General features: G+C 41.3%; 1 protein-coding gene across 12 annotated transcripts in view; it reads left to right on the top strand.

Moving 5' to 3' along the window:
• Alas (5-aminolevulinate synthase) overlaps window positions 1-15,484 on the top strand; it is a 141,896-nt gene that overhangs the window by 112,202 nt on the left and 14,210 nt on the right. For all 12 annotated transcript variants that reach the window (XM_071671429.1, XM_071671422.1, XM_071671428.1 and 9 more), the window contains one exon: window positions 3,174-3,306. In XM_071671429.1, coding sequence (XP_071527530.1) covers window positions 3,174-3,306 — 133 coding nt within the window. The remainder of the gene's footprint in view (window positions 1-3,173; window positions 3,307-15,484) is intronic.

Below are 15,484 nucleotides of genomic sequence, written 5' to 3'. Positions count from 1 at the left end.
TTCGCAGGTATCCAAAACACTTCACTTCTTCCAGTTTTTCTTCAGTCAAACTCACACCCAAATATAACCTTTCCCTCAATTCTACTAAATTTAATATCATTGCTTTTATTTACATTTACTCTCAACTTCCTCCTTTCACACACCCTTCCAAACTCACTCACCTACTTCTGCAGTTTCACATTCAAATCTACCATCTGTACTGTATCATCAGCAAACAACAACTGACTCACTTCCCAGGCCCTCTAATCCCCCACAGAAAGCAAATGTGCTACCTCTCTCCTAGACTCTCATATTTATCCACCTCAGCACTTCATCCAACCTTCACTTGGAACTATTCAGTCTCTTTTCTTCCTACTTGTAGACATGCCATACACCCTTGATGAAAACTTTGCTGCTTCTAGCAGCTTTCATTCCACTCAGTATATTGGTAAGATCCTCTACAAGGCATCTATATCAACCCTATCGTATGGTTTCTCCAGATCAATAAATGCTTCATACAAATCCATCCATTTCTCTAGGTATTCCTCACACACATTCTTCAATGAAAACACCTGATCCACACATCCTCTTCCACTTATAAAACCACACTGCTCTTCCCCAATTTGATGCTATGTACATGCATTCACTTTATGTCAAAACCCTCCCACACAACTTACCAGGTACACTAGTTTGAAAGCTAACCTTTATCCCCCTTACCTTTATACAAGAGCACTGTACATGCATTCAGCCACTCCTCATGTTCTTCACCGTGAGCCATACATACATAAAAAATCCTAACTAGCCAATCAGCAGCACAATCACCCTTGTTCTTGATAAATTCAGCAGTAATGCCATCCACTCCAGCTGCCTCGCCACATATCATCCTTCGTAATTGCTTTCGCTACCTCTTCTCTCTTTACCAAATACCACCCTGATCCAAATATCCAACATCTGCCACCCTATCATTAAACTCAACAGTCCTTCAGAATACTCAATCCATCTCCTGTTCAATTCTTCACGACATGTTACCACTTCCCCTTTTGCTTCTTTCACCAGTGTTCCTTTTTGTTCTTTTGTTTTTTTGAACAATATTAACCTCCATTCTAAAGATCTTTTCCCTAAAGTTTACTGATACTTACCCCAGTGCTCATTTGCCCTTTTTTATATCCCCTTCACCTTCTTCACCCCCTGCCACTTTCTTTCATACATCTTCCAATCATTTACACACTTTCCATGTAAGTACTGCCCAGTGCCTCCCTTTTTTCTTTCACTAGCAACATTACTTATTTATTCCATTATTTATTCCACCACTCGTTACTCTTTTTAATCTCCCCACCACCCACCTTTCATATGTCACTACATCTCTCATACACACTACCTCTGCTTCCAGAAATGTTTCCTATTACTTACTCTTCTCCCTTGCTTCATTCACTCTAACCTTTTGCCATTCTAAACTCAATGTCTCCTGGAATGTTTTCACATGTCTCTTTTCCAAGTTCACTTACTGTCACCACTTTCTTCTCACTGATATTGTTTCGTCTTTTCCTAAAATGTCTATAAATCTTCACACTTGCCTCAACAAGGTAGTTATCAGACATCCCACCAGCTGCCTCTCTCAGCACATTTACATCCAAAAGTTTCTCATTTTACAAAACTGTCAATTAATTTGTAATCCATTAATGCCCACTGACCATCTTTCCAACTCACATGCATATACTTATGTATGTCATCCTGTTTAAAACAGGTACTCCCAGTCAGCTGTAAATTTTAAGAACAACTCCACAAGCTGTTCACCATTTCCATTCATAATACTGAATTCCCCATGCCTTCGAGTGATACCCTCAACTGCCACATCAATCACCTTCACATTCAAATCACCCATCAGACTGCTGACACACACTCAGCTGATCTCAAAACACTCATCTCTCATGATCTTTCTTCTCAAGGCCAGGTGCATAAGCACTGGTAATCACTCATCTCTCACCATTCACTTCCGTTTTTAACTACATCAGTCTATAATTCACTTCCTTGCAATCTTTTATACACTGGCACATCTTGTGCTTCAGGATTAGTGCCACTCCTTCTTTAGCTCTTTTCCTCTCACTTTACTCAGAAGATATTTCTAAACCATTCTTCCCCCTTATCCTTGTTTTGATTCACTCAGAGTCAGAACATCCAGGTTTCTCGTCTCAATTATACTACCTATGTCTCCTCCCTTCTCATCCACACGCATTTAGACACCCCAGCCTGAACCTACAAGGAGGATGAACCCTCCCTTCATGGCTCCTTCTGTTCCATCTTTAAGAAATTGAAATGTAAGAAGGGGAGAGTATCCAGTCTCCTACTCCTCCCCATTTTTGTTGCCTTTTATGACATGCAGGGAATATGGAGGTAGAATTTTTTTCTCTACCACATAGGGGATGAAAAAAATATACTCAATATAGGGGATGAAAAAAATATACTCAATAAATCACACGTATCATTAATATGACCAAACCATAAATCTTTTTGAAGGTGATTAAGGTAAAGAAAATCTGCACCTCCTGCTTTATGTATGTAGCAAATTACTTTATATTAATTTTTCTAAGTAATTTAAGTACTTTTGTTTTATCATAAAGTTTGTAGATCGGCATTCCTAGTTTTGCGATGTCATTACTATACATTCCAACAAAGTCTGTTCTCTGTTTTTCATTTTGGGAGTATTTTACTTCTTAGATTTTCATTCTTTTTCACCATTTGTTCTTGTATGGTTGGTCATATTGAAAATTAGTTGAATTATCAATTATTAGTAGCCTGATTATGTTAGTATTTAATGATTAGGAACTGTAGTTTAAGGGCACAAGGTGGCTGACATGATTACAGTTCTTGACAAGTAAGCACAGAATTATTGGCAAAAGTCTTAATCATGCCTATGTTGGAGGAAGTGCCTTCAGGTCACTCATCTGCAGAGGGGTACCTTGTCCATGAGACAGGAATTCAAGAGCAGTTATACATAATACTAATCAAGCTGACCCCAATGTTCTGTTGGCTGAAAAACTGGAGTGCTTCACCCATATGAGCCCAGGACTAGGCTGAACATTTTGATAAGAGGAATCATAATTTTAATATCCTTTCTATATGAAATTCTTAAACAGTATTTTGTTCATGTGACTTGTGTAAGAGCAAACTTATAACTCCTTTTCGTCATTTCTCAGGTGGCACACAAGTATGGAGCAATAACATATGTAGATGAGGTGCATGCTGTGGGCTTGTATGGTGAGAGTGGGGCTGGAATTGCAGATAGAGATGGTTTACATCATAAGATTGATATTGTCTCCGGAACATTAGGTAAGAATTATTGTCAACACAGATGTTTTGTAACACAGGTGTTATCCCTGGGGATAGGGTAGAAAAAAAAACTTCCTAAATATTCCATTTGTAGAAGATGACTAAGAGGGATAGAGGAGGGGGCTGGAGACCGTCACCTTCTTGTATTGAGTTTCTAAAAGGTGGAATAGAAGGTGCCAAGCAAAGAGTGCTCCTTGAAAGCTCAGGCTGAGGTGTCTGAATGTGTTTGGATGCAACCAAGATGAAGAGAAAGGAAAGATACGTAGTATGTTTGAGGAAAAGAACCTGAATGTTCTTGCTTTAAGTGAAATAAAATTTAAGGGGCTTTAAGTGAAATAAAATTTAAGGGTAAGGGGAAGAATGGTGTAAGAATATCTTACGGGTAAAGTCAGAGGTTAGTGTGAGGGAAAGAGCTAATAAATGTGTATACTTTTGAAAGATTTTGAGTGATTAGGGCCTGAACATGTGGGAGGGTGAGGGGCGTGCAAGGAATAGAGTGAATTGGAACGATGTGGTATACCTGGGTCGACGTGCCGTCAATGGATTGAACCAGGGCATGTGAAGCGTCTGGGGTAAACCATGGAAAGTTCTGTGGGGCCTGGATGTGGAAAGGGAGCTGTGGTTTCGGTGCATTATTACATGACAGCTAGAGACTGAGTGTGAACGAATGTGGCCTTTGTTGTCTTTTCCTAGCGCTACCTCACACACATGAGGGGGGAAGGGGTTGTTATTTCATGTGTGGTGAGGTGGCGATGGGAATGAATAAAGGCAGACAGTATGAATTATGTACATGTGTGTATATGTATATGTCTGTGTGTGTATATATATGTTTACGTTGAGATTTATAGGTATGTATATTTGCGTGTGTGGACATGTATGTATATACATGTGTATGTGGGTGGGTTGGGCCATTCTTTCGTCTGTTTCCTTGCGCTACCTCGCTAACGTGGGAGACAGTGACAAAGCAAAATAGATTAATAAATAAATAAATACTTTTGAAGGATAATACTTCTGAAGGAGGAGTAATGGGAATGCATGAAAGAGTGAGAAGTGATCTCCAGATTGATGTGGATTAAAATGAAAGTGGATTATGAGAGTTGGATAATTAGGATGCTTATACATCTTGAAATGAGAAGAATGAAGAGATGCAGGTATCCTGGGTGCAGGAGAGTGTGTATGTCTTGTTTTGATTTGAGAGATCAGGTATCAGCTATGGATAATTTTAATGTAAAATTGGAAAATGTGGCAGTGTAGGGTACAAGTTGGGGGTATTCATAAGGTGAATAGAAAAGACTTGTAATTGGCAATGCCTAGTTAAAAAGAGGGACATACATAAGTATACATGGGTGAGGAGAGGACAAATGGGGAATTTGTAACCAGCGATGAGGTAAAGAGGAGTTGGAGTGAGTGATTTCAAGGATTATTGAACGGTGATAGGATGGCAGATGTAAAGTGTTTAGGTCATGGATGTATTTGAAGTGAATCATGGCAAGTGGTCTGGTGAAAAGAGGAAAGGTGGTGGAAACCCTTGTAAAAAGAAATGTTGCAGGGCAGCTGGAGTGGATAGTATTGCAGGTGAATTTCTGAAATTCAGCTGTTGTTGATTGGTTTATATATAAATCATGATGAGGTGCTTAAGGATTAATAGAATGCCATTATATAAAGGCAGCTTTATGTTGAAATAAGCTGTTTTTCTGTTGGGCTGTCCTAACACTATATTTATGTTGTGAGATCCTAGTCTTCAAATCTTTCTTCAATTGTCCAATATAAAATTGGTTACAGTTTTTACTTGGGCCTTTGTAAACAACACCTTTATTATTTGATGAGCTGTTTTTGATTAGGGCTTTCTTGATGGTGTTCTCATATTTGAATGCTACTTGTACATTAAGTTTTTTGAGGGTGTGAACACATTCAAGAAAATTCTCATGGTAACTTTTACATTCTGGCTTATTATTTTGGTCAATATAGGAATGTTTCCTTGCTGTATTTTGACACTGGTTAAGTATATTTATTGGGTATCTTAGCTTCTGTCCAGTGTACTGAATCATTTTCAGTAAGACAAGAGAACAGATGGGAACATCGGTGAAGTGGGGAGGTAATAACAGGTAGTGATGGAGTGAATATTTTCAAGGTTTGTTGAATATGTTTGATGATAGAGTGGTAGATATAGGGTGTTTTGGTCGAGGGGGTGTGCGAAGTGTGAGGGGTCGGTGGAATGGTTTGGTAAAGAGAGAAGAGGTAGTGAAAGCTTATCAGAAGATGAAATCCAGCAAGGCAGCAGGTTTGGATGGTATTGCAGTGGAATTTAATGAAAAAGAATTTACTTTCTTACTCTATCACATACTCCCACAACTTCTGCTACAGGAGTAGTCCTACTCCATCCTAAGCTCTTCTTGTCTCACCAACCCCTGACTTTCCTCCCAAGACTTAACCAAACCACTCATCCCCTTTACCATTGAGCTTTGTTTCATTCAGAGCCAGAACATCCAAGTTTCTTTCCATCTTATGAACATCCACACACACACACACACACACATATATATATATATATATATATATTTTTCATATGTATATATATATATGTGTGTGTGTATATGTGTGTATATATGTGTATATATATATATATATATATATATATATATATATATATATATATATATATATATATATATCTCTTTCTTTCAAACTATTCGCCATTTCCCGCATTAGCGAGGTAGCGTTAAGAACAGAGGCCTGGGCCTTTGAGGGAATACCCTCACCTGGCCCAATTCTCTGTTCCTTCTTTTGGAAAATTAAAAAAAATTGAGAGGGGAGGATTTCCAGCCCCCCGCTCCCTCCCCTTTTAGTCGCCTTCTACGACACGCAGCGAATACGTGGGAAGTATTCTTTCTCCCCTATCCCCAGGGAATATATATATATATATATATATATATATATATATATATATATATATATATATATATATATATATATATATATATATATATATTTTTTTTTTTTTTTTATACCACATCGCTCCAATTCACTCTATTCTTTGCCCTCCTTTCACCCTCCTGCATGTTCAGGCCCCGATCACACAAAATCTTTTTCACTCCATCTTTCCACCTCCAATTTGGTCTCCCTCTTCTCCTCGTTCCCTCCACCTCCGACACATATATCCTATTGGTCAATCTTTCCTCACTCATTCTCTCCATGTGACCAAACCATTTCAAAACACCCTCTTCTGCTCTCTCAACCACGCTCTTTTTATTTCCACACATCTCTCTTACCCTTACGTTACTTACTCGATCAAACCACCTCACACCACACATTGTCCTCAAACATCTCATTTCCAGCACATCCATCCTCCTGCGCACAACTCTATCCATAGTCCACGCCTCGCAACCATACAACATTGTTGGAACCACTATTCCTTCAAACATACCCATTTTTGCTTTCCGAGATAATGTTCTCGACTTCCACACATTCTTCAAGGCTCCCAGAATTTTCGCCCCCTCCCCCACCCTATGATCCACTTCCGCTTCCATGGTTCCATCCGCTGCCAGATCCACTCCCAGATATCTAAAACACTTCACTTCCTCCAGTTTTTCTCCATTCAAACTCACCTCCCAATTGAATTGGCCCTCAACCCTACTGTACCTAATAACCTTGCTCTTATTCACATTTACTCTTAACTTTCTTCTTTCACACACTTTACCAAACTCAGTCACCAGCTTCTGCAGTTTCTCACATGAATCAGCCACCAGCGCTGTATCATCAGCGAACAACAACTGACTCACTTCCCAAGCTCTCTCATCCCCAACAGACTTCATACTTGCCCCTCTTTCCAAAACTCTTGCATTCACCTCCCTAACAACCCCATCCATAAACAAATTAAACAACCATGGAGACATCACACACCCCTGCCGCCAACCTACATTCACTGAAAACCAATCACTTTCCTCTCTTCCTACACGTACACATGCCTTACATCCTCGATAAAAACTTTTCACTGCTTCTAACAACTTTCCTCCCACACCATATATTCTTAATACCTTCCACAGAGCATCTCTATCAACTCTTATCATATGCCTTCTCCAGATCCATAAATGCTACATACAAATCCATTTGCTTTTCTAAGTATTTCTCACATACATTCTTCAAAGCAAACACCTGATCCACACATCCTCTACCACTTCTGAAACCACACTGCTCTTCCCCAATCTGATGCTCTGTACATGCCTTCACCCTCTCAATCAATACCCTCCCATATAATTTGCCAGGAATACTCAACAAACTTATACCTCTGTAATTTGAGCACTCACTCTTATCCCCTTTGCTTTTGTACAATGGCACTATGCACGCATTCCGCCAATCCTCAGGCACCTCACCATGAGTCATACATACATTAAATAACCTTACCAACCAGTCAACAATACAGCCACCCCCTTTTTTAATAAATTCCACTGCAATACCATCCAAACCTCCTGCCTTGCCGGCTTTCATCTTCCGCAAAGCTTTTACTACCTCTTCTATGTTTACCAACTCATTTTCCCTAACCCTCGCACTTTGCACACCACCTCGACCAAAACACCCTATATCTGCCACTCTATCATCAAACACATTCAACAAACCTTCAAAATACTCACTCCATCTCCTTCTCACATCACCACTACTTGTTATCACCTCCCCATTTGCGCCCTTCACTGAAGTTCCCATTTGCTCCCTTGTCTTACGCACTTTATTTACCTCCTTCCAGAACATCTTTTTATTCTCCCTAAAATTTAATGATACTCTCTCACCCCAACTCTCATTTGCCCTTTTTTTCACCTCTTGCACCTTTCTCTTGACCTCCTGTCTCTTTCTTTTATACGTCTCCCACTCAATTTCATTTTTCCCCTGCAAAAATCGTCCAAATGCCTCTCTCTTCTCTTTCATTAATACTCTTACTTCTTCATCCCACCACTCGCTACCCTTTCTAATCAACCCACCTCCCACTCTTCTCATGCCACAAGCATCTTTTGCGCAATCCATCACTGATTCCCTAAATACATCCCATTCCTCCCCCACTCCCCTTACTTCCATTGTTCTCACCTTTTTCCATTCTGTACTCAGTCTCTCCTGGTACTTCCTCACACAAGTCTCCTTCCCAAGCTCACTTACTCTCACCACCCTCTTCACCCCAACATTCACTCTTCTTTTCTGAAAACCCATACAAATCTTCACCTTAGCCTCCACAAGATAATGATCAGACATCCCTCCAGTTGCACCTCTCAGCACATTAACATCCAAAAGTCTCTCTTTCGCGCGCCTGTCAATTAACACGTAATCCAATAACGCTCTCTGGCCATCTCTCCTACTTACATAAGTATACTTATGTATATCTCGCTTTTTAAACCAGGTATTCCCAATCATCAGTCCTTTTTCAGCACATAAATCTACAAGCTCTTCACCATTTCCATTTACAACACTGAACACCCCATGTATACCAATTATTCCCTCAACTGCCACATTACTCACCTTTGCATTCAAATCACCCAACAGTATAACCCGGTCTCGTGCATCAAAACCACTAACACACTCATTCAGCTGCTCCCAAAACACTTGCCTCTCATGATCTTTCTTCTCATGCCCAGGTGCATATGCACCAATAATCACCCAACTCTCTCCATCAACTTTCAGTTTTACCCATGTTAATCGAGAATTTACTTTCTTACATTTCTTACATATATATATATATATTATATATTTTTTTCTTTTATACTATTCGCCATTTCCCGCATTAGCGAGGTAGCATTAAGAACAGAGGACTGGGCCTTTGAGAGAATATCCTCACGTGGCCCCCTTCTCTGTTCCTTCTTTTGGAAAATTAAAAAAAAATGAGACGGGAGGATTTCCAGCCCCCCGCTCCCTTCCCTTTTAGTCGCCTTCTACGACACGCAAGGAATACGTGGGAAGTATTCTTTCTCCCCTATCCCCAGGATATATATATATATATATATATATATATATATATATTTCAGAAGTGGTAGAGGATGTGTGGATCAGGTGTTTGCTTTGAAGAATGTATGTGAGAAATACTTAGAAAAGCAAATGGATTTGTATGTAGCATTTATGGATCTGGAGAAGGCATATGATAGAGTTGATAGAGATGCTCTGTGGAAGGTATTAAGAATATATGGTGTGGGAGGAAAGTTGTTAGAAGCAGTGAAAAGTTTTTATCGAGGATGTAAGGCATGTGTACGTGTAGGAAGAGAGGAAAGTGATTGGTTCTCAGTGAATGTAGGTTTGCGGCAGGGGTGTGTGATGTCTCCATGGTTGTTTAATTTGTTTATGGATGGGGTTGTTAGGGAGGTAAATGCAAGAGTTTTGGAAAGAGGGGCAAGTATGAAGTCTGTTGGGGATGAGAGAGCTTGGGAAGTGAGTCAGTTGTTGTTCGCTGATGATACAGCGCTGGTGGCTGATTCATGTGAGAAACTGCAGAAGCTGGTGACTGAGTTTGGAAAAGTGTGTGGAAGAAGAAAGTTAAGAGTAAATGTGAATAAGAGCAAGGTTATTAGGTACAGTAGGGTTGAGGGTCAAGTCAATTGGGAGGTGAGTTTGAATGGAGAAAAACTGGAGGAAGTGAAGTGTTTTAGATATCTGGGAGTGGATCTGGCAGCGGATGGAACCATGGAAGTGGAAGTGGATCATAGGGTGGGGGAGGGGGCGAAAATCCTGGGGGCCTTGAAGAATGTGTGGAAGTCGAGAACATTATCTCGGAAAGCAAAAATGGGTATGTTTGAAGGAATAGTGGTTCCAACAATGTTGTATGGTTGTGAGGCGTGGGCTATAGATAGAGTTGTGCGCAGGAGGATGGATGTGCTGGAAATGAGATGTTTGAGGACAATGTGTGGTGTGAGGTGGTTTGATCGAGTGAGTAACGTAAGGGTAAGAGAGATGTGTGGAAATAAAAAGAGCGTGGTTGAGAGAGCAGAAGAGGGTGTTTTGAAGTGGTTTGGGCACATGGAGAGGATGAGTGAGGAAAGATTGACCAAGAGGATATATGTGTCGGAGGTGGAGGGAACAAGGAGAAGAGGGAGACCAAATTGGAGGTGGAAAGATGGAGTGAAAAAGATTTTGTGTGATCAGGGCCTGAACATGCAGGAGGGTGAAAGGAGGGCAAGGAATAGAGTGAATTGGAGCGATGTGGTATACCGGGGTTGACGTGCTGTCTGTGGATTGAAGCAAGGCATGTGAAGCGTCTGGGGTAAACCATGGAAAGCTGTGTAGGTATGTATATTTGCGTGTGTGGACGTATGTATATACGTGTATGGGGGGGGTTGGGCCATTTCTTTCGTCTGTTTCCTTGCGCTACCTCGCAAACGCGGGAGACAGCGACAAAGTATAATAATAAAAAAATATATATATATATATATCATAGGGTGGGGGAGGGGGCAAAAATTCTGGGAGCCTTGAAGAATGTGTGGAAGTCGAGAACATTATCTCGGAAAGCAAAAATGGGTATGTTTGAAGGAATAGTGGTTCCAACAATGTTGTATGGTTGCGAGGCGTGGGCTATGGATAGAGTTGTGCGCAGGAGGATGGATGTGCTGGAAAGGAGATGTTTGAGGACAATGTGTGGTGTGAGGTGGTTTGATTGAGTAAGTAACGTAAGGGTAAGAGAGATGTGTGGAAATAAAAAGAGCGCGGTTGAGAGAGCAGAAGAGGGTGTTTTGAAATGGTTTGGGCACATGGAGAGAATGAGTGAGGAAAGATTGACCAAGAGGATATATGTGTCGGAGGTGGAGGGAATGAGGAGAAGAGGGAGACCAAATTGGAGGTGGAAAGATGGAGTGAAAAAGATTTTGTGTGATCGGGGCCTGAACATGCAGGAGGGTGAAAGGAGGGCAAGGAATAGAGTGAATTGGAGCGATGTGGTATACCGGGGTTGACGTGCTGTCAGTGGATGGAATCAGGGCATGTGAAGCGTCTGGGGTAAACCATGGAAAGCTGTGTAGGTATGTGTATTTGCGTGTGTGGACGTATGCATATACATGTGTATGGGGGTGGGTTGGGCCATTTCTTTCGTCTGTTTCCTTGCGCTACCTCGCAAACGCGGGAGACAGCGACAAAGCAAAAAAAAAATATATATATATTATATATATATATATATATATATATATATATATATATATATATATATATATATATATATATATATTATCCCTGAGGATAGGGGTGAAAGAATACTTCCCACGCATTCCTCACGTGTCGTAGAAGGCGACTAGAGGGGACGGGAGCGGGGGGCCAGAAATCCTCCCCTCCTTGTATTTTAACTTTCTAAAAAATGGGAAACAGAAGGAGTCGCGTGGAGTGCTCATCCTCCTCGTAGACTCAGATTGGGGTGTCTAAATGTGTGTGGATGTAACCAAGATGTGAAAAAGGAGAGATAGGTAGTATGTTTGAGGAAAGGAACCTGGATGTTTTGGCTCTGAGTGAAACGAAGCTCAAGGGTAAAGGGGAAGAGTGGTTTGGGAATGTCTTGGGAGTAAAGTCAAGGGTTAGTGAGAGGACAAGAGCAAGGGAAGGAGTAGCAGTACTCCTGAAACAGGAGTTGTGGGAGTATGTGATAGAATGTAAGAAAGTAAATTCTCGATTAACATGGGTAAAACTGAAAGTTGATGGAGAGAGATGGGTGATTATTGGTGCTTATGCACCTGGGCATGAGAAGAAAGATCATGAGAGGCAAGTGTTTTGGGAGCAGCTGAATGAGTGTGTTAGTGATTTTGATGCACAAGACCGGGTTATAGTGATGGGTGATTTGAATGCATAGATGAGTAATGTGGCAGTTGAGGGAATAATTGGTATATATGGGGTGTTCAGTGTTGTAAATGGAAATGGTGAAGAGCTTGTAGATTTATGTGCTGAAAAAGGACTGGTGATTGGAAATACCTGGTTTAAAAAGCAAGATATACATAAGTATACATATGTAAGTAGGAGAGATGGCCAGAGAGCGTTATTGGATTACGTGTTAATTGACAGGCGCGCGAAAGAGAGACTTATGGATGTTAATGTGCTGAGAGGTGCAACTGGAGGGATGTCTGATCATTATCTTGTGGAGGCTAAGGTGAAGATTTGTATGGGTTTTCAGAAAAGAAGAGTGAATGTTGGGGTGAAGAGGGTGGTGAGAATAAGTGAGCTTCGGAAGGAGACTTGTGTGAGGAAGTACCAGGAGAGACTGAGTACAGAATGGAAAAAGGTGAGAACAATGGAAGTAAGGGGAGTGGGGGAGGAATGGGATGTATTTAGGGAATCAGTGATGGAGTGCGCAAAAGATGCTTGTGGCATGAGGAGCGTGGGAGGTGGGTTGATTAGAAAGGGTAGTGAGTGGTGGGATGAAGAAGTAAGATTATTAGTGAAAGAGAGGAGAGAGGCATTTGGACGATTTTTGCAGGGAAAAAATGCAATTGAGTGGGAGATGTATAAAAGAAAGAGACAGGAGGTCAAGAGAAAGGTGCAAGAGGTGAAAAAGAGGGCAGATGAGAGTTGGGGTGAGAGAGTATCATTAAATTTTAGGGAGAATAAAAAGATGTTCTGGAAGGAGGTAAATAAAGTGCGTAAGACAAGGGAGCAAATGGGAACTTCAGTGAAGGGCGCTAATGGGGAGGTGATAACAAGTAGTGGTGATGTGAGAAGATGGAGTGAGTATTTTGAAGGTTTGTTGAATGTGTTTGATGATAGAGTGGCAGATATAGGGTGTTTTGGTCGAGGTGGTGTGCAAAGTGAGAGGGTTAGGGAAAATGATTTGGTAAACAGAGAAGAGGTAGTAAAAGCTTTGCGGAAGAAGAAAGCCGGCAAGGCAGCAGGTTTGGATGGTATTGCAGTGGAATTTATTAAAAAAGGGGGTGACTGTATTATTGACTGGTTGGTAAGGTTATTTAATGCATGTATGACTCATGGTGAGGTGCCTGAGGATTGGCGGAATGCGTGCATAGTGCCATTGTACAAAGGCAAAGGGGATAAGAGTGAGTGCTCAAATTACAGAGGTATAAGTTTGTTGAGTATTCCTGGTAAATTATATGGGAGGGTATTGATTGAGAGGGTGAAGGCATGTACAGAGCATCAGATTGGGGAAGAGCAGTGTGGTTTCAGAAGTGGTAGAGGATGTGTGGATCAGGTGTTTGCTTTGAAGAATGTATGTGAGAAATACTTAGAAAAGCAAATGGATTTGTATGTAGCATTTATGGATCTGGAGAAGGCATATGATAGAGTTGATAGAGATGCTCTGTGGAAGGTATTAAGAATATATGGTGTGGGAGGCAAGTTGTTAGAAGCAGTGAAAAGTTTTTATCGAGGATGTAAGGCATGTGTACGTTTAGGAAGAGAGGAAGGGATTGGTTCTCAGTGAATGTAGGTTTGGGGCAGGGGTGTGTGATGTCTCCATGGTTGTTTAATTTGTTTATGGATGGGGTTGTTAGGGAGGTGAATGCAAGAGTTTTGGAAAGAGGGGCAAGTATGAAGTCTGTTGTGGATGAGAGAGCTTGGGAAGTGAGTCAGTTGTTGTTCGCTGATGATACAGCGCTGGTGGCTGATTCATGTAAGAAACTGCAGAAGCTGGTGACTGAGTTTGGTAAAGTGTGTGAAAGAAGAAAGTTAAGAGTAAATGTGAATAAGAGCAAGGTTATTAGGTACAGTAGGGTTGAGGGTCAAGTCAATTGGGAGGTAAGTTTGAATGGAGAAAAAGTGGAGGAAGTAAAGTGTTTTAGATATCTGGGAGTGGATTTAGCAGCGGATGGAACCATGGAAGCGGAAGTGAATCATAGGGTGGGGGAGGGGGCGAAAATCCTGGGAGCCTTGAAGAATGTGTGGAAGTCGAGAACATTATCTCGGAAAGCAAAAATGGGTATGTTTGAAGGAATAGTGATTCCAACAATGTTGTATGGTTGCGAGGCGTGGGCTATGGATAGAGTTGTGCGCAGGAGGGTGGATGTGCTGGAAATGAGATGTTTGAGAACAATATGTGGTGTGAGGTGGTTTGATCGAGTAAGTAATGTAAGGGCAAGAGAGATGTGTGGAAATAAAAAGAGTGTGGTTGAGAGAGCAGAAGAGGGTGTTTTGAAATGGTTTGGGCACATGGAGAGAATTAGTGAGGAAAGATTGACCAAGAGGATATATGTGTCGGAGGTGGAGGGAACGAGGAGAAGTGGGAGACCAAATTGGAGGTGGAAAGATGGAGTGAAAAAGATTTTGTGTGATCGGGGCCTGAACATGCAGGAGGGTGAAAGGAGGTCAAGGAATAGAGTGAATTGGATCGATGTGGTATACCGGGGTTGACGTGCTGTCAGTGGATTGAATCAGGGCATGTGAAGCATCTGGGGTAAACCATGGAAAGTTGTGTGGGGCCTGGATGTGGAAAGGGAGCTGTGGTTTTGGGCATTATTGCGTGGCAGCTAGAGACTGAGTATGAACGAATGGGGCCTTTGTTGTCTTTTCCTAGTGCTACCTCGCACACATGAGGGGGGAGGGGGAAGGTATTCCATGTGTGGCGAGGTGGCGATGGGAATGAATAAAGGCAGAAAGTATGAATTGTGCACGTGTATATATATGTGTACATTGAGATGTATAGGTATGTATATTTGCGTGTGTGGACGTGTATGTATATACATGTGTATGTGGGTGGGTTGGGCCATTCTTTCGTCCGTTTCCTTGCGCTACCTCGCTGACGCGGGAGACAGCGACAAAGTAAAATAAATAAATATAATTAAATAATAATATATATATTTTTTTATTATACTTTGTCACTGTCTCCCACGTTAGCGAGGTAGCGCAAGGAAATAGATGAAAGAATGGCCTAACCCACCCACATACACATGTATATACATACACATCCACACATGCACATATACATACCTATACATCTCAACGTATACATATATATATACACTCATATATATACATATATACACATGTACATAATTCATACTGTCTACCCTTATTCATTACCGTCACCACCCCGCCACACATGAAATGACAACCCCCTCCCCCTGCATGTGCACGAGGTAGCACTAGGAAAAGACAACAAAGGCCACATTCGTTCATGCTCAGTCTCTAGCTGTCGTGTATAATGCACTGAAACCACAGCTCCCTTTCCACATCCAGGTCCCACAAAACTTTCCATGGTTTGACCCAGGCATGTTTAGGCTCAGATCACTCAAAA

The sequence above is a fragment of the Panulirus ornatus genome, chromosome 16, assembly GCF_036320965.1.
Source record: "Panulirus ornatus isolate Po-2019 chromosome 16, ASM3632096v1, whole genome shotgun sequence".
NCBI lineage: Eukaryota > Metazoa > Arthropoda > Malacostraca > Decapoda > Palinuridae > Panulirus > Panulirus ornatus.
The sequence above is the reverse complement of the archived record's forward strand: the minus strand, read 5'-3'. Positions and strand labels throughout refer to the sequence as shown.